General features: G+C 41.2%; 2 protein-coding genes across 2 annotated transcripts in view; one reads left to right on the forward strand and one right to left on the reverse strand.

Moving 5' to 3' along the window:
* The first annotated feature begins 9 nt into the window (after positions 1–9).
* On the forward strand, positions 10–13,148 carry VPS37A (vacuolar protein sorting 37 homolog A (S. cerevisiae)). Its single transcript, XM_014945650.1, has 12 exons — positions 10–221; positions 4,306–4,380; positions 5,221–5,335; positions 6,425–6,525; positions 7,372–7,588; positions 8,644–8,714; positions 9,931–10,058; positions 10,147–10,205; positions 10,298–10,366; positions 11,268–11,411; positions 12,162–12,242; positions 12,498–13,148. Exons 1-11 carry the CDS (start codon positions 103–105, stop codon positions 12,240–12,242), a joined length of 1,179 nt encoding a protein of 392 aa, XP_014801136.1. The 5' UTR covers positions 10–102; the 3' UTR covers positions 12,498–13,148.
* Positions 13,149–17,750: 4,602 nt separating this feature from the next.
* Positions 17,751–24,300, reverse strand: part of MTMR7 (myotubularin related protein 7) — a 49,008-nt gene continuing 42,458 nt past the window's right edge. The window contains exons 11-14 of the mRNA XM_014945643.1: positions 22,873–23,073; positions 21,395–21,535; positions 20,099–20,225; positions 17,751–19,615 (exon numbers count right to left, since the gene is read on the reverse strand). Of these exons, the coding sequence (XP_014801129.1) occupies positions 19,256–19,615; positions 20,099–20,225; positions 21,395–21,535; positions 22,873–23,073 (829 nt within the window). The 3' untranslated portion in view covers positions 17,751–19,255. The remainder of the gene's footprint in view (positions 19,616–20,098; positions 20,226–21,394; positions 21,536–22,872; positions 23,074–24,300) is intronic.

The raw sequence follows: 24,300 nt of genomic DNA on the forward strand, positions 1-24,300 counted from the left end.
CGCGGTGACGCAGCCGCCGTGAGGGGGGGAGAGGCGCCGGGGCGGGAGGAGGCCGGGCCTGGGCCTCCGGTGCTGCCGCCGCCGCCGGGAGGGTGAGGGAGGATGAACTGGCTGTTCCCCCTCGCCAAGGGCGGCGGCTCGGCCACCCCGCTGCCCGCCCTCACCACCCTCCAGCAGCAGAAGCAGCGGCAGATCGAGTCCCTGCGCGGAGCCCACGCGTCGTGAGTGGCGGCGGCCGGGCTGAGGGGGGGCGGCGGGAGGGAGGGAGCCGGCCTGCGCCCGGGCCTGTGGGGCCGCGCCTCGGGAGAGCGCCCCGCGTCCCCACACAGGGACGGGGGCTCGGCCCTGTCCCCCTGCGGTGAGGCCCGGCGGCCCCCGGGGCGGGTGAGGAGCCGGGAGCGGCCAAAGGGGAATGGGGGGGGTGGAATCATGAGGTAAATGATTTAATGGGCTTTAAAGTCCGCAAAGAGGGAGGGGTGGCGTGTGTTGGGATACAGGCCTCCGCCTGGGAGCGGGCGGTGGGAGCGTAGTTGTTTAAAAGTTAGGAATAATAAAACCTGTGGTGCGGGGGAGGGCGCAGCGCTCCTGTCAGCGGTGTCAGGGCTCTGCGGGCTGAGGGACGCTGCTCCCTCGCTAATACCCGGCTCTTCCTTAGTAACTTGTTTTGTTTAAATGCTGTTTAAAGGCAAGTGTTTGGGTTTGGTTTTTTTTTTCATGTTCAACAGCCGCACTTTTACAGCAAAACACCTTCCTTTATCCCGAGATGCTCCAGCTTGTCAGTACGCTGAGCTGTTTTGCCTAAATTTCAGTCTTCTGAAAGCGTTCGTCTTCTGAAAGGAGATACACGCTCCATGTATTTCAAGTTATATTTTCTGTGAATGTGTAAGCGTTCATCCTCCCTACGATGTCTGTTGAAGCAGAATGATAGGAGCCTCGCAAAGTGACCCAAAAAAAGAAACTACAATATTTCCTGTTATGTCAGACTGACACTAGGAGTGAAAGAGAAACTGACTGTATTTCAAAGTTTAATAATTGCAGTTTGCTCGCTATCCTAATATTTTGAATTATCACATAGGAAACATAATTATGACAGTAGTGCTAAGTGTTGACTTGTTGCCTAAATCTTAGGAGGAGTGTTTCAGGGAGCTGGGGGTGTTCAGCCTGGAGAAAAGGAGGCTGAGGGGAGACCTTCTTGCTCTCTACAACTCCCTGAAAAGAGGGTGTAGAGAGGGGGGGATCGGTCTTGTCTCCCAGGTCACAGGCGATGGGACAAGAGGAAGCGGTCTCAGGTTGGATATTGGGAAAAATTTTTACTGAAGGGGTTGTTAAGCATTGGAATGGGCTGCCCAGGGAAGTGGCTGAGGCACCATCCCTGGAGATATTTAAAAGACGGGGTGGCATAGTGCTGAGAGACATGGTTTAGTGATGGATTTTTATCAGAGTTAGGTTGACGGTTGGGCTAGATGATCTTATAGACAGTTCTATGATTGCTGCTTGCTTAAACATAAATCTGTTTAGAGCCGATTTCGCAAACATTTTTGAAAGACAGTTCACTTTTCTAAGGAGCTGTCTCTGTGGGTATGCAGCACTTTACCTAACTGGATGCTTTTGTTGGAGTGGCCTTACTTAGCCTTTTATTTCTACCCCTTTTTTTCCCTGCCAGGGAGGTGACCTCACTCCAAGTTAAGACTGCAAAAAGGGCAATCGGTTTTTGTCAAAGTCAGCTTGTTGAACTTGTTTACTACCTGTTTGTGCAGGCATTGGTTCAAGCACAGGCAGAGAGGGAAGGGACCCAGCAGCCAGGAATGGAGATGAAGAGTAGGGAGATGTGGTAGCTGCTCAGATGTAACTTCACAGCCGTGTGAACTAACCTACCTGGTCTCTTTTGACAATTCATTTTTCTTGATGAAAAAAAAAAAAGCAAAAATTAGGCAAACAAAGAAGTCAATGCTAGCGAACTGTATAGTTTGCATAAGAGATACTTATTACTGAATTAATCTGAGTAACAGTGCATCAAGTTTTGTGCTCTTAAAAAGGCATGTGTACTTGTACAAGTTTGCAAAAGTGCAAAGTCTTTTTTTTGGGTGGGACTGATGTGCTTGCTTATAGACTCCACAGCAGTACAGACCTATAGGATGGGAATATGCATTTAGCATTGCACCAGCATTGTTTCCTAAGCAGTGATTAAAGAAATGTCATTCTAGTGTTTGTTTTGTCTGATAAGTACATTTTGTCATTCGTTTATGTGTACCCCAGATGCTCCTCTGTGAAATGCTCAAAATAAAATTGTTGGCATGGTGTAGTTACCTAAGTTAGGTAAGTTTTGTTTGTGTTGTCTTAGAACATAAAAGCCCGGGTGTATGTGATCTTAATTTTATTAAAGTAGCTAGTCTTCCTTTTCAGGATCCCTTGCAGTTTAGGAGCTTGAAATCAAGTTTTTGTGTTTAAAAACCAGCTTCTTACACTTGCTGTTGTTCTAGCCAAAGTTAAGAATGTGTGATTTTTCCAGTGTACCCATTCCCACTTGGGGAAGGGACAACTAAGTTTATCGGTTCAAAGATTCTCTTAAAGGAGGTTGTAACAGTTTGGGCAGCTCAGTGAGATTCTGGATTATCTCTCTCCCTGTTCTTTTTTTTTCCTCCCCAGTTCCTATAGGTTGTGCGCAGGAGTGGAGCATAATTATATACCCTTCTCAAAAGGATTTTGCAGCAGGCCATTAAAATGCCTGACAGGTGATTACAGGGCAGGAACGTGCGTGAGAGGTTCCAGGGAGAATCCTTCAGTTAAGGGTGAGGAGGTGGTGATTTCGGTGTGTGGTGTGTCACAGTAGAGCCCTACACTCTGATTTGGGTTCTCCTGTGCTGAAGGTACCTGATGGTTTCTTCACACGGCGTGTGATTTCACAGGGAAGGAGCAGATACCGAGCTGTCTGCAAGAGCAGTGAGGTCGGGCTGCAGAAAGCAGGGTGTATATCACTAGGTTTGTGTCCTACTCCGTTTATTCCTGAAGCTCTGAAAAGTAGAGTTTTAAATTCCCTGTGCAAATAATGCTTTGCAGGGGTATGAAGCACTTCTAGCACTACACTTCACACACACTTGCAGATAACATGTTCTGGGTTTTTTTTGAGGAAGTAATTGTATGGGTTGTGCCTGGAGGTGGATGGAGGGGCATTTCTGGAGTTGGATTTCTGAAAGAGGATTTCTGGGAACACCCAGCTGCCATTATTCCCAACTGTAGCTGTGTTCCCTCCCTTTATAAGGGAGCCTTAGTGAAGTGAGGGAAAATAATATTATTAACCAGGTGTAGGGAACAAAAATACATAGAGGAGGAATCAGGCTGCTTTTTAAGTTCGTTTTAATTGAGGTGTTGTAAGATGAAGCTGAGTTTTCTGCCCTCATTTCTCTCTAAGTCTCAACTTTGGTACGTTCGTATTGCCCAGAAATTCTGCTTCTGACCTAAGTCTTGTACTCGTCCTCTCCCTCTTCCTCCTCCACATTCCATGGGATCTTTCCAAACAGTCTTGCTGTGCATACAAATTATAGAGTGCTTTGAGTGTTGAAATCAGCTTCCTATTAATGCAGTTAATTCCAATTAATACATTTGATGTAAAGATTTTTCTCAGTAACTCACGAGTTACAGGAGAAGCAAATTTGGATTCGGTCTTACCAGATTTCATAAGATACATGTTTCTTCACTCGGTCCTTCCAGGGGGGTCTGTGTCTTGAGTGTCACTGGGTTACAGAGCTTTATGTTCTTGCAAGTAGCTGTTCTTGAATATATCTGTGCAAGTGCATAGAACTTGGTGTGTGTGGAAAAAACCTACCATCAAATAGTAAGGTAATCTATTGAGAAAGAAAGCCTCGTGTGATGTATGTTCTAAATATTGATCGATAGGCAGTGTTGCAGAGCAATACTTAGTTGTGTAATGCCTTGGCAAAATAAATGTTTTATCAGATGAAATTTAGTATGTAAAAAAAATCCCTGATGTGATGTCTTGAATTCAGTCAGTAATTGGAGAAAAAAATAGTTGAGATTGTTGTCAGATCAGCGAGCAGTGGAATTTCTCCTGTATTTCCATTGCTTGTTTGAGGTTTAAAAGTTGAATCTACTATTTTTTACTTTAATCTTTATATGCAATATAGCATTCTGAGGCATATTAACTTATTCCAGCATTTTCAAATTTATTATTACAAGGCTTTCCAAAATTAAACAAAATGCAAAGGTCTAGGGTCATGCCTTGTTTTTTTAGACTTTAGGCTGTTATATTGACCAAGAATTGGATGCTAACAATTTCTTCTTTGACAGCATTGCAGAAATTCAGAAAGATGTGGAATATCGACTGCCATTCACTGTAAACAACTTGACAATTAATATTAACATGTAAGTAGAGTGAGATATCTCTATGCATATCTGGAAAATTAAAATTGTTCTCAAAAAACTAGTAACAGAGCCTAAATCTGGATTTATATTAGTAGTTGTAGTGATGTAAATAAAACTAGTTCTGTACAAGATGCAGATGCTCAGCTGAAAGGAAAACTACATTTTGCTGTGCTCAGCTCCTAAGATACCTGTGTGGTTTTAGTTGAAGGTAAATAGGAGAAAATGCTTGAGAGTTTATGATGACTTTGAATCCCCTACAACTGAAAATAAACTGAATTAGTAATTTACTAATCTGCTGTAATTCCTAACTCTTACCCCAGTGAAGCTTCTGGATCATAACTTAAGTGGTTTTTATTGTAGCGTTTCCTGGGAATTTACTTTGGGGGGTGCTTTTGCTCTGGCAAGTACTGATGGTATTCTATTCAGGAGGGTTTTTTATTAGTTTAGATTGATAACTTGTCTGATAATTCTTGCAGGTTATACTGCACTGTCTTTGTAGGAATAACATTTGTATTAGGATATATTCTTGTTATACTACTTATTTTTTTTTTTCACCATAGATGTAATTGCTTCATTGTTAATAGCACAGTTTTGCCCAGTAAATGCTCTCTTTGGTTCTGTGGAAGTCTCATATTCTAATCTGTCTGACTTTTAATTTTGAGTGCTTCATTCACTCTGTATTTCTTCATAACTCTTCTTGTAGAAAAATAAGTTAATGTAATTAATAGTAATTTTTTTTCTTTTTTTTTTTTTTTTTTTTTTTTTTTTACATAAGAAGCCTTCGTTATGCTACTTTATCATGGGATATAGCTGTAGTAATGATTATTCTTGTATTTGCAGCTTGCTTCCACCTCAGTTTCCTCAGGAAAAGCCAGTCATCAGTGTTTTCCCACCTGTGAGACATCATTTAATGGACAAGCAGGGAGTTTATGTGACTGGTCCACTAATCAGTAATGTATGTATAATTTGTAGCATCACATATATCTATTGTTAATAGCAATTTTAATACCTGAGGTAAAAAAGACTAGTACAGATTCTGATCGCCTTCTTTTGGAAATTTTATCATGGGATATAGCTGTAGTAATGATTATTCTTGTATTTGCAGCTTGCTTCCACCTCAGTTTCCTCAGGAAAAGCCAGTCATCAGTGTTTTCCCACCTGTGAGACATCATTTAATGGACAAGCAGGGAGTTTATGTGACTGGTCCACTAATCAGTAATGTATGTATAATTTGTAGCATCACATATATCTACTGTTAATAGCAATTTTAATACTTGAGGTAAAAAAGACTAGTACAGATTCTGATCCCTCTCAAACCGTATTTTGAGGGGTCTGAAAACAAAAATTCATCAGTGTTCTGTATACTACTATTTATTCTTTTGCTGCTACTATTACTGAGTTGAGTATTCCCTATATCTGAAACAATTTTAAGTTATGATGGCTTTGAAATTTCCTGTCACTTTTCTTGTTAATGCCAATAGCACAGTTTTGTTTTTCTACAGTGTATCCCAAATAAGGGAGAAGGAGGCTTTAAGACTGTTTTGTAACACAGTTCTCTCTGCCCTAATCCTATTAGAACGATGTCAGGGTTTTAGCTCTAATATTCAGGATTTTAACATGCTGGTTTGGGGGGGGGTTTTCCCCCCTTTTTCTCTGCCAACAAGAATGTGGTAGTTTTATGAGATGGGGGGGAGGTTATGCCTTTTTCAGACTGCAATTAATGCTTTTTTGACTCAAATGTTAATTCCCTCCCCTTCTCTGTTTTCCCAAATGTAACTTGATAACTAAGTTTTTATTTGAGGGGAGTTCTGATTATTCATCAGAAATGTTGTACTTCATTGATTCTCCATGGATAATGGCATGTAGAAAAGACTTGTAGTTTTTGTTCTGTTCTGGATGGCTTTATCACTTTATTTGGAGCTTAGGTATACACAGTTTACATTAGTTGTTATGTCTCTGAAACAGTATCCAGCACATTTTTCAACTTTTGGATTCTAGGTATAGTTTTTCTCCTGCATTGGGTTTTGTTTTTTGTCTTTACCAGTTTACAATGCACTCAGATCTTGGAAAAATTATTCAAAGTTTACTGGATGAGTTTTGGAAGAATCCTCCGGTTCTGGCTCCGAGCTCAACTTCATTTCCATAGTAAGTGTCTATAAATGCAATGGGTGGAATAGCTTACATTTTTTAAAAAAGAGGTGAAACCAAGTATTAGGAGGGCAGGAAGAGGAATAATGTAGTGGATGTATTGGGAAATGTGGATTCCCTGCCCTTGCACAATTTCACGTGCAAGGACATGATTGTTTTACAAAGAAACACCAGATTTCGTTGGAGTTACTGAGCAGTTTTGTTTCTTCATATTCTGTTCACAATCCCCCAGACGTAGGGGCAGCTTCTGTTGCACAACTATGCAACAGAAATTGTGCAATCTAAGTAATTATATTAAATAGCAGAAGTGGTCTGTGACATTACAGCTTTATCAGTACCACTGTGGTTCTCGTGGCTGATGATGATACTGGTTTTAGATGCAGCTGCAGTCGTGAATTTAAAAAAAAAAAAAAATAATCCGTGTTATTTAGAAGTCACTGTGTGTGTGTTGCCCAAGCTGTTCAATCCCGAAAGTAAGAATATGACATGTGTAATGTACAACACAGATGCATTTCTCAGGACTTTTAGGTGGAAACAATTTTAATTTACAGTCTCATACATTTTTGAGAAGTAGTTTTCTTAAGAGTGGGAGAGTGTGAAATTAAGAGTGTATGTGCTTTCCAAGGATTTAGTTTAATGGAGTTGTATATTATGTCGCAGTATAAGACATAGAGTAGACACTACATTGGACATAACTGAGAACAAAACCCACAAAATTGATGGTGATCTGGAAATTCAATCTTACGTCTTGTATGTGGTCTAGTAATTACAATTCAAATGATAAATGTGCTTTAAGAGGTTGGTTGCTCGTGGTTGTGAGGTTTTTTGTCTGTTTGCTTTTAGCCTTTTCAACAAACCAGCTGGAATGCCTCCTTATCCTCCTCAGGGGTTTCCATTCCTCCCTCCCTACCCACCTCAAGAGCCAAACAGAACGATGGCGGCCGTGCCCGTCGCCGAGTCTGTTCCTTCAAGCTACACTACGGACAAGCCTGCTGCTCCCTCCTACGGCCTGATTGCTGACCTGCCCCTGCCTGTTCCAACAGCAGAAGCCGTGCTTCAGGTCTGTGCTGCTGAAGTTTTGCTGCTTTTTTGAAGTTTTGCTGTCAGACACGGGGTAGGAGTGCCCTCGGGGGCACAGAGGGCACGGCCACAAAATTCAGGGGAACAGTCCTTCCTTGTTTTGTTGGAGCTGGGAAAAGGAAACTCTCATTCTGGCTTTGAAAGCATTTTTTAGAAGAAACTGGAAGTTAGAGCAACAAATTTGTTTTTCTGAGTTTCAGTGAAACTAGTGTTACGCTAAATATCTCTGAATATGTGTATTTTCTGGAGCTGCACTCCCCTGTAGTGCAGCTGGGAGTGTTTCTCCAGCTGTAGAAAATGAGATCCTTGTCTCTCTATGGGATTTCCTGCCCAGAACCTGTCAGGTGAGAATGATGTGCAATCTCAAGTCTTTATGTGTATTTATTTCTTGTTTTCATGCTTAAAAGAGTTTCTCTTCACAGACCTCGTATGTGTGTCCTCACAGACTCCCTCTCACTGATGTGCTCTGGAAGGACTTTTCTGAATGTCCTCCAAAAACTTTGTATCTGAATGTTTAGTCTTTCATCAAATCTTGTCTTAAGAAACAAAAGTTTTCTTAATCCTGGAAGACACTTTTCTGGCTTTGTAGAATTTAAAATTTCTACATTCTCTGAAGATAGACTTTTTTCCCCTTGTCTGAAAACCTTTTTTCCCAAGGGATTATAGCTTTGAAAACCACATGAAAGAGATCAAAATGTCAATCTCCTTCTCTGTTCTCACTTCACTGAGTTATACTCCTCCCCTCTGTTTCCTGGGCCATCCCAGGTTGTCAAAGGGAGGACATAGCAAGACAGAATTATTTTCCTCCAAAATTGACTCCTCTTTTATGACATGCCACCCCAAACATCCCCAAGTATTTTGTTTCCATGGTTGAGTTGAGACATCTTCTGTTCAGAGAGTAGTGATGCTGCTTCTTACTGCTTTTCCTGCTTTTCTTGTTGCTGGCAAATACTTGTCTCTGGTTTTAGATTAATCAGGTTAAATCAAGAAATTGCTCTTCAAAAATCTACTAAGAATTTCTAAACTTCCATTTAGGTTGGTCAGAATGGATTTACCTACAAGATGCCCGACGTTCCTGACACGTTTCCAGAACTCTCAGAACTAAGGTAAATTTTCAGAAGGCAGCAAAACTTTCTGTCATTAAAATGCAATTACTGCTGGTCTGTATCGGGTTTTTGTCGAAAGTCTGTATCCAACACCAAATGGTTTTTGTAGAAATTATAAACAGGAGAGCTGCCACTTACCAAAATTGGTAGAGTCAGAAAGATTAGCCAGCCTTGTACTGCTTGTTTAGAGTTTTCTCAGCAGGAGCAATCCTGCTGAGAAATCCTGCATTAGGATTCAACACCAGGAAAAAGAGTATTTATTTTTACTTTTCCTAACTTATCAGTGTTCTGGGGTCTTCTGGGGCTTTACCAGGGACTTAATTTTGAGTAACACAGTAAGGATAACTTCTGAAGGAAGAAGGGGGACAGGGAAATGGACCTGACACTGGTCCACAAATTATGTTTTCTGAAATTTGAAAGGGCTGTAGTGCAGGGTAAACATTGGGCTACTGTGTGGGCAGCTCAGAGTGTGCAGGAGGGTGGGTTGGGTACATCCAGGCTGTAAATGTGCCCGTGCAAATCAATTCCACATCTGAATACTTTACACATGTATTACGTAAATATTTTCAGCAAAAACATATCTTATCACAACATTAAAAAAAAAATAAAATAGTTAATTAGTTATGGTTCCCAACAATTTGCTTGGATGTAATGAGATGGGCTCCTAGGTCAGTCCTCTGGGACTGCCAGGAGCTGCAGCCAGTGGAGAGGGACCCGTGCTGCAGCCAGAGGCGGTGGGGGAGTTGGGGATGATGGAGGGAGGTTGAGCCTGGGGAAGAAGGGAGCGAGGTGTTTTCGATTCTGTTTGTCTTTCTTACCATCCAACTCTTACTATAGTTGGCAATAAATTAGACTTTTTCCAAGTTGAGTGTATTTTGCCTGTAATGGTTATTGGTAAGCCATCTCTCTGTCTTTATCATGATCCATGAGCTTTTCTCCTGCATTAAAAAACTCCTTTTAGGAAGCATTTAAGCATTCAAGCATTAAAGGCTTGAAATGAGAGATACTTTTCAACACACTGCTTTCCAAGCTCTCTGCTGCAGATAGTAGAGCCCACAGTCCAGGAGAAAGGTGGAAAATAAGTTGTGGTCAAGTGTTGTGTGTCTGTAAAGTCCTGATAAATGCTTTAAACTTTTGACTTTTGGCAGAAATAATTAACCCTACGTGTAATATTTGCTGTTAGCTCTATATCTGCTGGCTCTCTGTTTGAATGCAGTATATCGCAGCTGACGGACATGAACGAGCAGGAGGAGGTGCTGCTGGAGCAGTTTGTGACTCTGCCACAGCTGAAGCAAGTCATTACTGACAGGGACGAGTTAGTCAAAAGCATCGAGGAGCTGGCAAGTAAGATGTCCCCACGTTAGCACCTCTGGCTGTGTTCTGCAAACGGGACCCTTTAAAAAAAAGTAGTAATGGTGACTTCATTTTACAGAAAAAAACTTGCTGCTGGAGCCCAGTCTTGAGGCAAAAAGACAGACGGTGTTGGATAAAGTAAGTGAACAATAAAATCTTTTTCATAAATATTAATTGTAATATCCTGTGTTTTATCAGGGGGAAAACGTTCTTTTTCTTCTTTCTTCCAGCATGAGCAGCTCACACAGCTGAAAGCAGCCTTTGAAAAAAAGATGCAAAGACAGCATGAACTTAGTGAGGTATGATCTCTGTATTATCCTTTAAGAATACTTCAATATAACCAAAGTTTTTATTTGTATCTTTACCCATAAAGAATATTCTTCTGGTTAAACTCTAATTTTGTATGAAATAGATTCACATCAAGTATGAAATAAAATGGAATGAAGTACCAGTTTGAAAGCAAAACAGGGTTATGATTGCACTGCTGGTTTCATGGAGTAGATGAAGGATAGTCCAAGCATCCAACATCTATAAAGATCTTGATTTTCACAGTTCTGGTTCTGTACAGTCTCCTACTGAAGATGTGAACCACGTTCTGATTAACTGCCCAAACCTATTAGAGGAAAAATAATGAAATTATGTGCAATAAGCAGAAGTAATGTTTGATGTTTATAAGAACAGAAGAATGAGGATATTGGCTTGGTTTAGCAGCCCATCTGCTTCTTGGGGAGGTGCTTTTTCTTTTCATGTCTTCGTCTCCACAGTTATTTCAAGGGTATTTAGAAGCTGAACAGTATTGGCTTTTTTACCTTTTTATGCTTGTGAGGCTCACCACCGAGTATCAAAAGTAGACCCTAATTATTGAAGATGCTTCTACTCAGAAGCCATGCGCTCGAGAACCTGTCACATTTCCAAGTTGGATGTTTTCTACAGCGTAGGGTGAAAGCTGAAAAGCTTTATACGTTTGTGAGAGTGACTGTGAATCAAGACCTAAACTCTTTTCACACGTTGAATCCTTAGTTTAACAAGTTACACTGTTTCTTGGCAATGAAGCTGCATCTGGTCACTTAGGCTTTTATGTAATAGTAATAATGTTCTGTTCATGTGTTCCATATTTATATAGTCATTTATCTTTCTTCTTGGAAATGTAGGGGTTTGATGGAACAGTTTAATATTACATAGGAGTTTTTATTTTCTTAGAGTTGCAGTCCAAGTGCTCTGCAAGCCAGACTTAAAGTAGCTGCTCATGAAGCTGAAGAGGAATCTGACACTATTGCAGAAGACTTCTTGGAAGGCAAAACAGAAATCGATGACTTTCTTAGTAGTTTTATGGAAAAGAGAACGGTATGTAATTCACAAACCATTCTAATCTTAGAGATACACATTCACACATAGTGAATAAATTTCAGGCTTAGAGTTTGAGCAGTCCTGTGACACAGAACAGTGCTTCAGTAAGTTCCAATAAAAGAAAAATATATCAGTATGTTGCTTCAGTGGATTTAGAATATAATTTAGCATATAATCTGCGTTCTGAAGGCACATATTTTTAAGGTGGGAGTGCAAAGGTCTCCTGCATTAGACTCTGGTCTTGTGTTGTTGCAGATGTTTTTGTGCTGCTTTTTTCTATATCCTGTATAGCTGTAGGGAACTTGCATGTGCAACTTCAAATTTGGTAAACTGATGTGGAATGACGTGTTATTTTAAGCAACATTAGTGCTTAATTAATTAAACTTCTTAAATTTATTATTCTGTTGATGGCTATCACCAAATAAGTAACTGAGGTTCAAAACCCACCGTTCTTGCTCACGCTGTGACAAGAGCAACTTACTGGGTAGTGGACCTTTCCTTAAAGATGCCTCATAAATTAATTCCATAACATAGGAGACAATTCTCTTCTCTTATAAGCAGTTGTAGATGGAATAGTGTAACCAATATAGACAACTGTTCTTCAGCCTGAAGCTTAGAAGCAAGGTGGTTCCCAGGGCTTTCCTTTTTTAAAGAGCCTGCGATGTAGCTAAATTGTTAAATAGAAACTGTGCTGTGTGTTATAAAAAATTCCTTTTAGAATTCACCCTCCTGTGTCTTGCTCTGTAGCTCTGCCACTGTAGACGAGCCAAAGAGGAAAAGCTTCAACAGGCAATAGCAATGCACAGCCAATTTCATGCTCCACTATAGGTAAACTGCTGGTTTCATATTTAATATTAAAATATATTTATTAAAAATTTTATGCTATTTTATTTTATTTTTTAAATTTACCTCATTGTCACAGACTTACCAATTACTAATTGCAAATGGATTTGTTACAATGCTTAGTGATCCGATAATGCTTCCTGTGGAAATCGAGTATGTGCTGCACCTGTTGTTAGATGTGTTTAAAACATAACCTCTGGGGGAGTCAAAATATCTAATTATGGAAATTTGTCTTTACAGACTTCCTGCAAACTACACCTGCCAAGAGAACGAGTGAAAAGCCCAATAAAGCACACTTTTTAATAATTATTATTTGCAAATAAGCATTTCATCTTATACGGCGGTATTTATAGAAGAGATTGTATACAGAGCTGGGGTGGTTTTTGTACAAATTAGAATGTCTCTTTATATTCTCATTGTACTCAAGAATCCTTCTATTGCAATCTTTGCACTAATTTCTTGTATTTATTGTTGATAGTTCTTATTATATTTAAGTTCCTGCTGCTATACTCCATTCTTCAGAGATTAAATATCTAAACATGTAATTTAACTAGCTTTTTACATTTTTATAAGAGCATAATTCATATCTTTTGTATTTTGAACTTACAAACATAGATTTGGCTTGATCTGTGGAATAGTTTGAGATGAGTGGTGACAGGACTTTGGAAACTGAAGAATTTCATAATCGGGGATTGTCAGTGGATTCACAGGCTGTCTTTTCTGGAAGCCAAAATGTTTTAAGAACAAGTTTTTTTACTTTTAAGTAATAATTCAAAACTAGGTATGGCCTGTATTGTGTTTTGGATAAGTAGATTTGGATTAAGCAAAGGATGTGTTGGAACAAATTCTATTGGAATGGAAATAGAATAAATGATCTCTGCGTAGATTGGGTATGTTGCTCAGTAGCACCGATGCACTTGATTTCAGGGGTGGCTTGGGACCTACCACTGTAATTAAACACAATTTCCATCTCACAATTTCATTTTCATATTTGTTTTTACTTAAAAATAATCAGGTCACCTCCCAGTTTCTGCTTTTTGCAACATGAGTATGTTCATCTTGTGAGGAACTCAAAAGCACTTTCCAAAAATGACTTCTGAAGTTCTTTGTGAAGTAGCGGTTATTTTTTCCTAATTTTAAGGAACAAGGTAATTTGGCTGGAGTTGTGTAGTGTGGTGTGTTAAGGCCAATAACAGAATTTCGAAGCGAGGCTTAATTCTGCCCTATAATCACTGAATCTTGCCTCAGGTGAGCTGACTTTTTTTAGGATGGGGGTATATGGTGAGAAGGGATAGGACCAAGTGCAGTGTTCTATAGGAGAAAAATTTCTCTATAGGAGAAAAATACAGCCCCTTAATACACACAGATGTGTTCTCCCTGTTGCAAAAAGATACATTCTTTTTGTTAACCTTGTCAGTGCATTAGGTTTTCATGGAGACAGTCGAGTTTCCCAAGAACAGGAGGAATTGTATGGTTCTGAGAGATAAATAAGATAAAGCACTGATTAATTAATGTATGGGGAATCCTGCTCTCTCTCTCGTCAGGAAGCCGCCTGGAGATAAAGCTCTTAGCCAAGACCCTGCCTCTCACAGATCCCAGTCTCAAGCACGTCAGTCCAAGCCAGTTTGTTTCTGTGTCAGTCATCTTCAGTCAGTCCTAAACTCGATGCTCATCTAGAAAAACGCAAATTGGAGAAAAGTGAGTAATTTTGGAGCCATGAAAATCATGTATGTGCAAAATGTCTGTTCGGGAGGCCAGCGATTCTTCAAATGGGGCTTTAGTCCCAGCCCTGCCATACTTTACAGTATGTGGTTGTCTCTCTTAAGCTGCTGCCTTTCAGGGTGAGTAAACTAATCACTGGTATTTGGCGGGGTTTGTCTTTGTAAAGCTGGTCCAAATCCTGAGATTAGATGTCCCAAGAAAACAGAACTAAGGTCCAAATCAAAGAAGATACTCAGGTGCCTGAAAAATAAATAGGTTGTAAGTGCCATGGCTTAGCAATCATTTTAGAGTATGTTCTTCCAAAATACATTTCCACTGACTGCACATAACACTGCTTGTATATTGACATAGCACTTCTGCTAAATAAGGCCCTAATTAAAATGAGATCATGTAGGTTTCCAAGCTCTTCTGGCCTTGGGTCTCTGAGTGGTTTCCATCTAGTTTTGCGCTGAGTGTACGAGTTGTTTTGGATCTTTTTCTGGGTATCTGGCTAACCTTTCTGAAAGGTGGGTTATCAGGTCCATCCAGCTGTGCTCACCACCACCACCAGAGAGACCGTAGGGAAGCCCCTTCTGAGCAGTGCCTGGTGATCTGCTCTGGTTCTGTTGTTCGCTCTGTACGGGCCCCTGCAGCTTTGCCACTTCAGACCTGGGCCAGAGGTGGAAGTTGGAAATCTTTTAAGCCTTGTTTCTGTCTGAGTTCTTACTGCTTCCTTCAAAGACTGGGAAACATCTTTCTAAAGCAGAGAGATTTGAGAGACCTTCGGGTAAAACTTAATTAAAGAAAGTGTAAGTTAGTTAACACAGCAAGCTAGGCAGCACAGCAGTCAGTTATCACAGCCTTATTGCATACGCTGTTCCAAGCAGTCAATACTGTGATGTGTTAAACTTCCACAAATAAAGGCTTTCGGGTTGTGAATGTATCTTGTAATTGTCTAACTTAAGGATAGAATTGGGTGTTGCAGGATTTCTTGGGTGGATACAGAGTTGTGTCGGAAAGGCATGCAGGAAGCTACTCGAGGACAGACTTCATCTTTGTGTGTAGTGATTTGAGCTTTTCCCATTTAACCCTTTCAAAAGCAGTAATTCTTGGAGCCACTTTTGCTAAAACAGGCTTTGAAAACCCATATTGAATCTCTGCTTTTGTAAATGCTTTGTTTTGGTCAGACCCCTGTAGAGATCGAATTTATATGTAATAATGAGCTACAGAGAAGGCTTGTATATCAATGAGAAGGGAATACCTTAACATAAATGTTGTTATATATTTGTATGTTAAGGTGGATATATAATAATTATGTATAATTTTATATACTATATTTATATATAATACATAAATACCTTAACTAAAGAACTGTGTTCTTTAGTTTTTGGAAACGGAGTAAATTTGTCTGAATAACCTTGGCAGCCAGCAGACTTAAAAACGAGTCCTTGCCTGAATTCACTCACAGTGACTCTGGTGGACCTGCAAGGTTTCGTTAGCTTCTTTCCAGCATGATTTATATCAAAAGACCACTAAATTTTATTTTAAGACTCAGCATGATTTGGTTTGCTGGCTCCAGGTGCTTTACTGGCGAGTTAAGAAATCTGAAGAAAGTTGAACGCTTATTTTACCTTTTCTCCTGGCCCCACTCTTGGGCAGCATTTCTGGCCTCTAATTTCGGGGTTTGCTGCATCGAGTGAGTAATGCCAGGAGCAGAGGAAATGGTCTGAAGTTGGGGCAGGGGAGGATTAGATTGGATATTATGAAGGATTACTTCACTGAGGAGTGGTCAGGCACTGGAGCAGCCTGCCCAGGGAGGTGGTGGAGTCACCATCCCTGGAAATATTTAAGAAATCTGTAGATGTGGCTCTTCAAGGCATGCTCTAGTGCCCGAGATTGTTGGTTTGTGTCTGTTTGTGGTGTGGTTTTTTTTGGTTTGGTTTGGGTTTTTGGTTTTGATTGTTTGTTTTTTTTTGTGGTTGGACTCGATGATCTCAAAAGGTCCCTTCCAACCGTGAAGATTCTGTGATTGAGTGAGCAGGTCAGCAGTGACACAACGCTTATCTTTGTGGCAAAGGCTGCCTCCTTGTTGTCGCTGGGTTGTGATTGTTACTAGTTCATGTCATCAGCCATCTCTCGTGCTGTGGAAACTGGTGCCCTGCCTTGCCCGTCTACAAATCATGTGGTTCCCCACCCTATTGCTGATTTTACAAAGAGCTTTCTTCCCTTTTTTCCTTCCCCTTTTTTCTGGTCTTTTTCTTTCCTTTTAATTATATCCTTCCGTCTGAGTTGTGGCCTCCAACTTCTTCTTTCTCAGCTTCTCAGAGCCCGTTACCAGTTTTACCACCTTTGTCTCTGTCTTGCACAGAGCTATTGATAAAAGCAGCGAGTGAATACCTGTTGCTTTCTGGTCTTTAGATGGTGATCTTCTGTGGAGAAAACTTCAGCTGTCCTTTAGGTGCACGTTTGCATCCTAAAGAACAGCCTGAACCCAGTGAGGCTGAAATTCCACCACAGAAATCTATAATGGTCTTGTAACACTTTTTTTCCAGCAGTTCAGTTCCGTTCGTGTGTGTCCTATTTCAGCTTGTGGTGGGCTCATGCCAAATTTGCAAGGGTTTGCAGCAGAGGGGAGAGATCCCCACAAGGCTACGAGAAGTTAACGTAGTTGATAGTGTGGTTTTCTCAGTCCTTTTGTTCCTCATTTCCTAAAAAAAAAAATATTAATACAGGGGTGTAATGCGCTCCCATAGAATTAACTCAATTGACAGGAGCCTCCATTTCCCTGGTTATCAGTTGTAGGTTCCTCCAGAGTTTAAACTGCTGGATCCAAGCAGGGAAGATAAAATCCCTTGATCTCGGTGACAAAGTGACTCTGGAGTTAACGAGGAGGTGTCTGACAGAAACAGGGAAGGCAGAGCCGTGTGTCATTCACGGGGGGGAAATAACGTAACGCTCAGTGTCCGCGGTGTTTATCTGAGGGTGTTTTGGGGGGGCTGTCCCCCCACAGCTACGGCCATTACAAGGAAAAGCAGAATTCCAGGGACTGAGGGACACATTGCAGCGAGTGGCTAAGTAAAGGCTTAATATAAAACGTTAATATGTTAATATTTTCGCTGTAAAGCTAATTACACAGAGTTGCACAAGTGAGGTGAAGCCAGCGCTTTGGATTGTGCATATATCGCGGTGCCGCCTTTATTTCTAGACACATCAAACAGGACACAAGCCCGTCGTAGCAATTTTACATTTTAAAGCTGCACAATAGTATTGCCTGTTTGCAAACTCATTTTTAAGCAGAATGTTTGTGTGTGGTTTGTTTTCGCTGCTGACTTTGCAGCCTCTTTCTTTAGTTCGAGAAAACCCATTCAAAATGTCCTTTAATACCACAAGTTTTACAGGCTATGTTCAAAATATGAAACATTTTTAAAAGTGCAATTAAAATCAGGGCTTTCATTTATTAAAAATTCATAAAGATTAAAAAGCAGAAGGCTAGATTCTCAACGGAGTATAAATTATAGCTGTATTTATTTCAGTTGAGCTGCAGTGATTTATCAAATTGAGGATCTGGCCTTTCCACTGGAACATTGAGATAAATCTTGCTGTTAGGAAGTGAATTATTTGTTCAAAGACAGCGGTTCCTTTAAGAGGATATGAATAACACTGAAGTTTACCTACTCGTTTTTGATACCATAAGTTCGTAGAACAGCACGAGAAGCCGTTCCGTAGAAGCGGAATCAAACAAATCTAAAGCTTCTAACAATCAAATCTAAAGCTTCTAAATTGAGGCTGAACAATCAAATCTAAAGCTTCTAAATTGAGGTATATTATTTCTATAATTTGATTCTGCCTCTAAGTCTGTGTTTGAAGGAGCAGTAGGAAACGCAATCAAAGGAAACTTACGTTACTGCCGCTTTGCCTGCCCGGAGCTCAGGACCACCTCCTCTCCAAGCAGGTAAGACAGCCCTATCAATTAGATATTTAACTGCCTGCTTTAATTAAAAAAAAAAACAAAAACAAACACCAAAACAAAAAACCCAAACAAGAAAAACCTTGAAAGAATTATACCCTGATATGGAAGCATTTGTAGCGAGTTTCAAAACATCCCAAACTTTAAACATTTTTCAGTGGTTTCCTTCCATACCCAGGAGTATGAAAGGTATTACTCCTGCTCTTAAAAACTATGAAAATTCTTAAATTCAACAAGATTAAGCTCCTGTTGAGGTGAATCAGTCTTATTCTTAAATGAGCCTTGCCGTGCTCCCTTCAGGTTGGCAAATACTAAAAAGGAAATTTTGTGTCTATTTTCAACAATAAAATTTGGAAGAATCGTGCTTTATAACAGCTCATTTATGGGCATAACCTTCTTTTAATTCTGAATTTTGGAGCAATGCTTTCATAAGGGATTTTTTACAAGTAATTTTGGATTCCTGATTCTCCCTACTGCAGATAAAACTCCCGGGCAGATAAAACATCTTCAAATAGGAATCAAAATAGGCTGTGGGGAATTGGGGGCTTTATTACCTTTAAAATTGTATGTTTGTCCCTTACGTGGGTGGTTTGGGATGAGGGTAAGAGATGAAAAGGGGCTGCCCTCACCCGCGGGGGGGTCCTCAGCCCTTATTAAAGGGTATTTTTTTGCAGGATCAAAGCTTCCTTCGTCCCCCAAACAAGCGTGTCCCTTCTGTTAGTTTTCATTTGCCCTAAAGGATTCTAGTAGGAGGAGATGGCAGATAATTGTTGGAATTCAAAATTTAGCATCTCCCCTGGAAAAACAAAACAAAACAAAAACGAACAAACCAACCAAAAAAAAACCACGCACACACAAAAAAAAGCAGAACATACCCAATCTGTCTGAAGGCAAAGGAGCTCTACAAAAATAAGCTTTGCCTGCTTCCCCGGTAAGGCCAACGCTCATGAATCTTCAGCCTCGTCCCGTGGTGTAAGAGAGTACTTTGGAATTTCATGTCTTTGGAGAAAAACTATTACTTTGTACAATAAATAATTATGGAAATGTACAAAGTTAGGAATAATTATGTACAGCATCGATAAAGTCAAAACAAATACAACATTGGCTTAACTAAATATAACAGCAGATAATTACCTTTCTTTAGCATTATGTCTTAAAACTACTAATGGCTTGTTCTGCTTCGCTCCCTACGGACACAATTGCACGGTTCCCTTTCTTTGGATTATTTCTCTAGGCCACAGAGCACTCTGGGTCTCCATCCCGTGGAAGGATGTCATTCCAGACCCTCAGAGACTCCTCTTTGTCCCGATCCTTGCTGTGGGGAGGGGTTTCAGAGGGCCAGAAACACGGCCTCGTCGGAGTCCTTGCCGCTGTCCTCGCTGGGCACGCAGCCGCCCCCGCTGGGGGACCTGCAGCTCAGGTCCTCCACCCCAGACTCCTGGTCGCTGGCGGCCGAGAGGTCGGGGTCAGAGCTTTTCAGGTTGTCCTGTGTCAGAATGAGGGCTGAGTCTTCCTCGTCCCCTTGCGAGGGGCTGCGGGATGGGAAGGACTTGAGGTCGGTGCTGTACTCCTGGGGAGTGTTAGCGACAATGTTGTCGGCAGTAGAAAGCCCAAACTGTTTGCTTCGGTCTGGTTGTTTACTCTGGACTTGATAGTCGTTTAGCTGGGATTTCTGAAGGTTTGCCAGTCTCTGAAATAACAGAAATAGTATATATTACATGGAAACATTAGGGGCCAAGAATTCTCTTACGTGTCTTTGCCTTTAAAAAAAAGAAGTCCAAGAACCACAGAATGGTTTGGGTTGGAAGGGACCTTAAAGACCATCCAGTTCCACCTCCCTGCCACAGGCAGGGACACCTCCCACCAGACCAGGTTGCTCCAAGCCCCATCCAGCCTGGCCTTGAACCCCTCCAGGGATGGGGCAGCCACAGCTTCTCTGGGCAACCTGTTCCAGTGCCTCACCACCCTCACAGGAAAGAATTTCTTCCCAATACCTAATTTAGATGTCCTTTCTTTCAGTTTGAAGCCATTACCCCTCGACCTATCACTACACTCCCTTGTAAATAGTCCCCCTCCTCTAGGCCCCCTTCAGTAAGAAATAATAAACTCAGTTCAGAGCCCAACCCAACTACCACCTTCTAAAACTGGGACATCGACATCAAGGGTTTATTACCTCTCTTAAGACCTCCAGCTCCTCTTCCAGCTGCTGAGTTTCTTCCTTCACTGCCATCAGATAATCGGTGACCGACTGTCGCGGGTGCAGCCCCTTCTCAAAGCGGTTGTACATCCCGCTCCAGAACCTGGAATGGACAGGAAGGTCAGCAGTTCTCCCATTTGGCAAGGTGGCCTCAGAAGACTTCAATACACACTTTTTTAAAATATCTTTTTTGAGACCTATGTTGTCCTAAGTGATCCATCCGTGGATTAATCACCTTTAGAGTGAATACAGGTAAGTTCATTGAATATTTGGTAAAATTTATGGTTCATTTGCTGTTCATTTCACATTCCCCCTTAAATTTATCATGCTTGAAATCTTTATGTATCCAAGCAACTCCATTAAAATCGACAGGATTACTCGTTCCGTGGAGGATCCACAGTATCAGTACTTCTTTTATAAATCCCACTATCTGCAAAAGTACAATTAACTACTATTTTTCATTTTTTTTTTTAAAGTGGATGTGACCTGGACTAGTAGATGTGAAATAATTCAATTTCTGTCATTTAGGATATTTATTGACTTTTTAACAGGTTATTTTACTTGCAGCTGGAAAACTAAGTGATCAGTTTTACTTAAATCACAGTTTTCATTAATTTCTATTCAAGTTCTTCTTAAGCTTGTAAGATTAATGGTACCATTAATTACTCAAGTCAGAATGTCGATAGTAATATTTTTTAAATTATAAGGTTTTGTTACATTTTGAAAAAAAAACTTAAATATCAAGTAAAACTTATATATACACAGTATATATAGATATATATATATAGTGTATACTTCGAGGCATAACAAGAACATGGGGAGAGTCTGCTTTTTGTTTTACTAAACACTTGCTTTAGCAATGAAACCATAGGATTTATTGAAATGTCCCTTTTTATTTTTGACACCAACCGATCCGTATAAACATCACAAAATCTCGGAATTGAAGAAATTGAAGGAACTTTAGATTTAGAAACCGCAGACGAGAACAGAACCGAAGGAGACTCTTCCCAGTGGAAGAAGCGAGTAACCATGAAATTAGGACACCCCACTATCAATATGGCTTTAATCTTAAGCTCCTTTTCAGACTAATACCCCGCTGTGGGATGGTGCAGAGGGGGTGGCTGCCTGTGAGCACACAGGGAACAAACACATGGCCCCTGAGACTGAGTTTTCTCTCTGTAAGAGAGTACTCACATACTTAATTTAAACACAAGGGCACTCTCTTCTCTGCTGACACACCTGCAGTTCCCAGTGGCACGTGGTGCTACCTACTTGTACAAGAAGTTGCAAGGAGCCATCTGTGGGCGCAGGGTCCCCTGGGTCTGGCCATGGTCTGGTCTGTACAGAGGGTTCAGGTAATCGGCACGGTTTTTCCACAGGTGAGCCCACAGGGAATACGTTCGTTCTTTGATTCTGAAAAAGATATGTGAAATAAAAAACATGTTAAAGTCTCTACTACAATTCAGCTGTAGCTGCAGCTTAGGTGTGACATTCTAGTGCTCTGTCCTACTCGTTTACAATCAGCTCTATATTTCCATGGCAGAATTAGATGTAAGTTAGAAATACAGAAAAACAGAAACCCATAGTCCTTTGGTCACTAAAGGCAAATCCAGTCCATTTGCCATAGAGGCAGAGCAGCTGGAGAGAGAAGGTGCAGAGGTGGGTTCCTTTGGGAGATGGAGAGGGGCACTCCTGCACCTACTCCTCACGCAGTCAGGTCTGGGGATATGGTAACCTGTGAAGATTTTGGTTTCAAACTATCTGTGGCCCTGAGGCTGCTCTGCATTCGAGCGGTGAAAGGGACCAAGAGGCAGGAGGAGGCAGTAACTCCCACCTTCCTCTCCTTCCTACTGCTGGCAGCTCTGGGTGCATGAGAAAAGCAGTCGGTATCATGACGATGCCATGACCATGATGATGCCAGGGCCCCAGGAAGCAGATGCCAACACCAGCACTGCCAGGTTGTCTCTGTTAAGACCATGACGATGCCATGATGATGCCATGATGATGTAGGGCCCCAGGAAGCAGATGCCAACACCAGCACTGCCAGGTTGTCTCTGTTTGGGAGATCACTCCCTGATTGCTGTGGGGCCAGGCAGCAGAAGGATGATTTGCTGACTCAGGCTACCAGATAAAAAGGCTGTTCTTGAGCAAGTAGCCAAGAAAACAAGAGCAAACCATCCTGACGTGAGATCCAAAGACAGCCTGAAACACAGAGGAGCAGTGACTCTTCAGTGGAGAATTTAGCCAGAGTGAAGCTCAGCTGGCAGCAGAGCCCTACTTGCTGCTGAGGCTGCAGCAGAGGAGGGGCCGGGCAGCTGAAGGGCTAATGCTCTTCTCTGCTGCCCCTGATCCCTGTCACGCACACCCAGGATTACCCTCCTGGCACAGCCACAGCGCAGAGGATCAGCTGCTTTTTTGGTATTAATCTGTGGTGCTGCCAGACCAGGAGAGCCAGGAAGTCTTAGGAAAGCACACACAGGCGTAGCCAGGCAGCCTCTGACTCCTCATCCCCCACCCAGAGACACCCCCCACGCTGGGTGTGGGTCCCTCTTACGGTGTGGGTCCCTCTTACGTATAGAAACGCCCTCCCAAAGAAGGGCCATCCGTACTTCAGCTCCCGCCTCTCCTTCTGGCTGTTGCACAGGAAGTTCCCAAACTGGCAGGAGTAGACGTGGTGCTGGATGTGGATGAACTGGGTGTGGGTCCCTCTTACGTATAGAAACGCCCTCCCAAAGAAGGGCCATCCGTACTTCAGCTCCCGCCTCTCCTTCTGGCTGTTGCACAGGAAGTTCCCAAACTGGCAGGAGTAGACGTGGTGCTGGATGTGGATGAGGAACCGCTCGTTGAACTCGAAGGCACAAGGGAACTGCTCCATCAGTTGCCAGACACACTCGATGAACTGGTCAATAACAGGGGAGATCTCCTTCGGGTCTCCGTCTAAATTGCCGTACCTGAAACAAGGCGAGATACATCCAATTGCATCCTCAAATCCTCTAGGAAAACTTAATTAACGCTAATGAAAACAAACCCCTCGCTTTATGCATGCAAGTTACATCACAGGCATTCATTTTGTAAAATCTCAACTACTAGTTTATTTTTTAAATTACAAAAATGGTGCAAGATTCACAGAGTAGAATAAAAGCAGGATTTATCAAATGGAAAGAAACAACTTCTATGAGTGTCTCGTTGCCTTACAGCCACCAACAGCTGCAGAGCCACCTTTTAACACCAGTATTATAAAGTTATCTCACAGTAACATAAGTCATCACAAGAATGACCGCAACAACCTAATGACAAAAACGTATCTTCAACAGTCACTGAACAGCAGACCACTGCCCAAACCAGAAAACTGAGCAGGAGAGGAAAGAAATACCCTTGGCAGAAAACAGTTTAAAGCAGCCCTCGCTTGGTGAAACTTTTTAGAAAGTGGAAAACGTAACTGTCAAGTGAAGGTCAAATTTTCTGTCTATAAAAGTGTCTCTTGGAACCGCTTGCAATGAAGAAAAGGGGCCTGAAAATCTAAAACATATAGAAGTAAAAAATACAAGTCTATGTAATAGGAAGAATCATTTTCACGCAATTATTCTGCTTGTCAACTGTGGGTAAATACATATATATGTACATATATACACAGAGTGGAATTCCATAAACATCTAGAATTGAAACTTCTAATTCTACTATTATTAAGCATCAAAGAAAATACAGCAGCATTGTACTGGAGAGCAGAGCTACCAGTGGGGATTACATTTCATAATGTCTTTCACCACTGATGGTAATGGACATCTGATGGTATCCCATCAAATGTAGTACTTCCTGCTGGAATTTCACAGGTGCTGTGGAGCTGCACAGATTTTTTTTGAAAGTTTTATTGTATTTTTTGAAATTGGGACACATTTATATTCAAATCAAGCACTGTAATGTGACTAAACCCCAATATAAAAATTGCATTTGTTATTTTTACAGAAACTAAATGGAAATTCAAGAAAGAAAGAAAGAGAATGCAGATATTTATCCACATTTAAATATATAAAGTCTTCAAATATTTTTGTTACATAATGGATATACAAAATAACTTGTCCAAATATATGACTTCCTGCTCCACTTTACCTGACGTTTCGGAACAAATCCTACTGTTTTCATTAGAGGGTAAAAGGAAGAGCATATTTTACATAATATAC

Source organism: Calidris pugnax, unplaced genomic scaffold, assembly GCF_001431845.1.
Source record: "Calidris pugnax isolate Ruff unplaced genomic scaffold, ASM143184v1 scaffold58, whole genome shotgun sequence".
Lineage (NCBI taxonomy): Eukaryota > Metazoa > Chordata > Aves > Charadriiformes > Scolopacidae > Calidris > Calidris pugnax.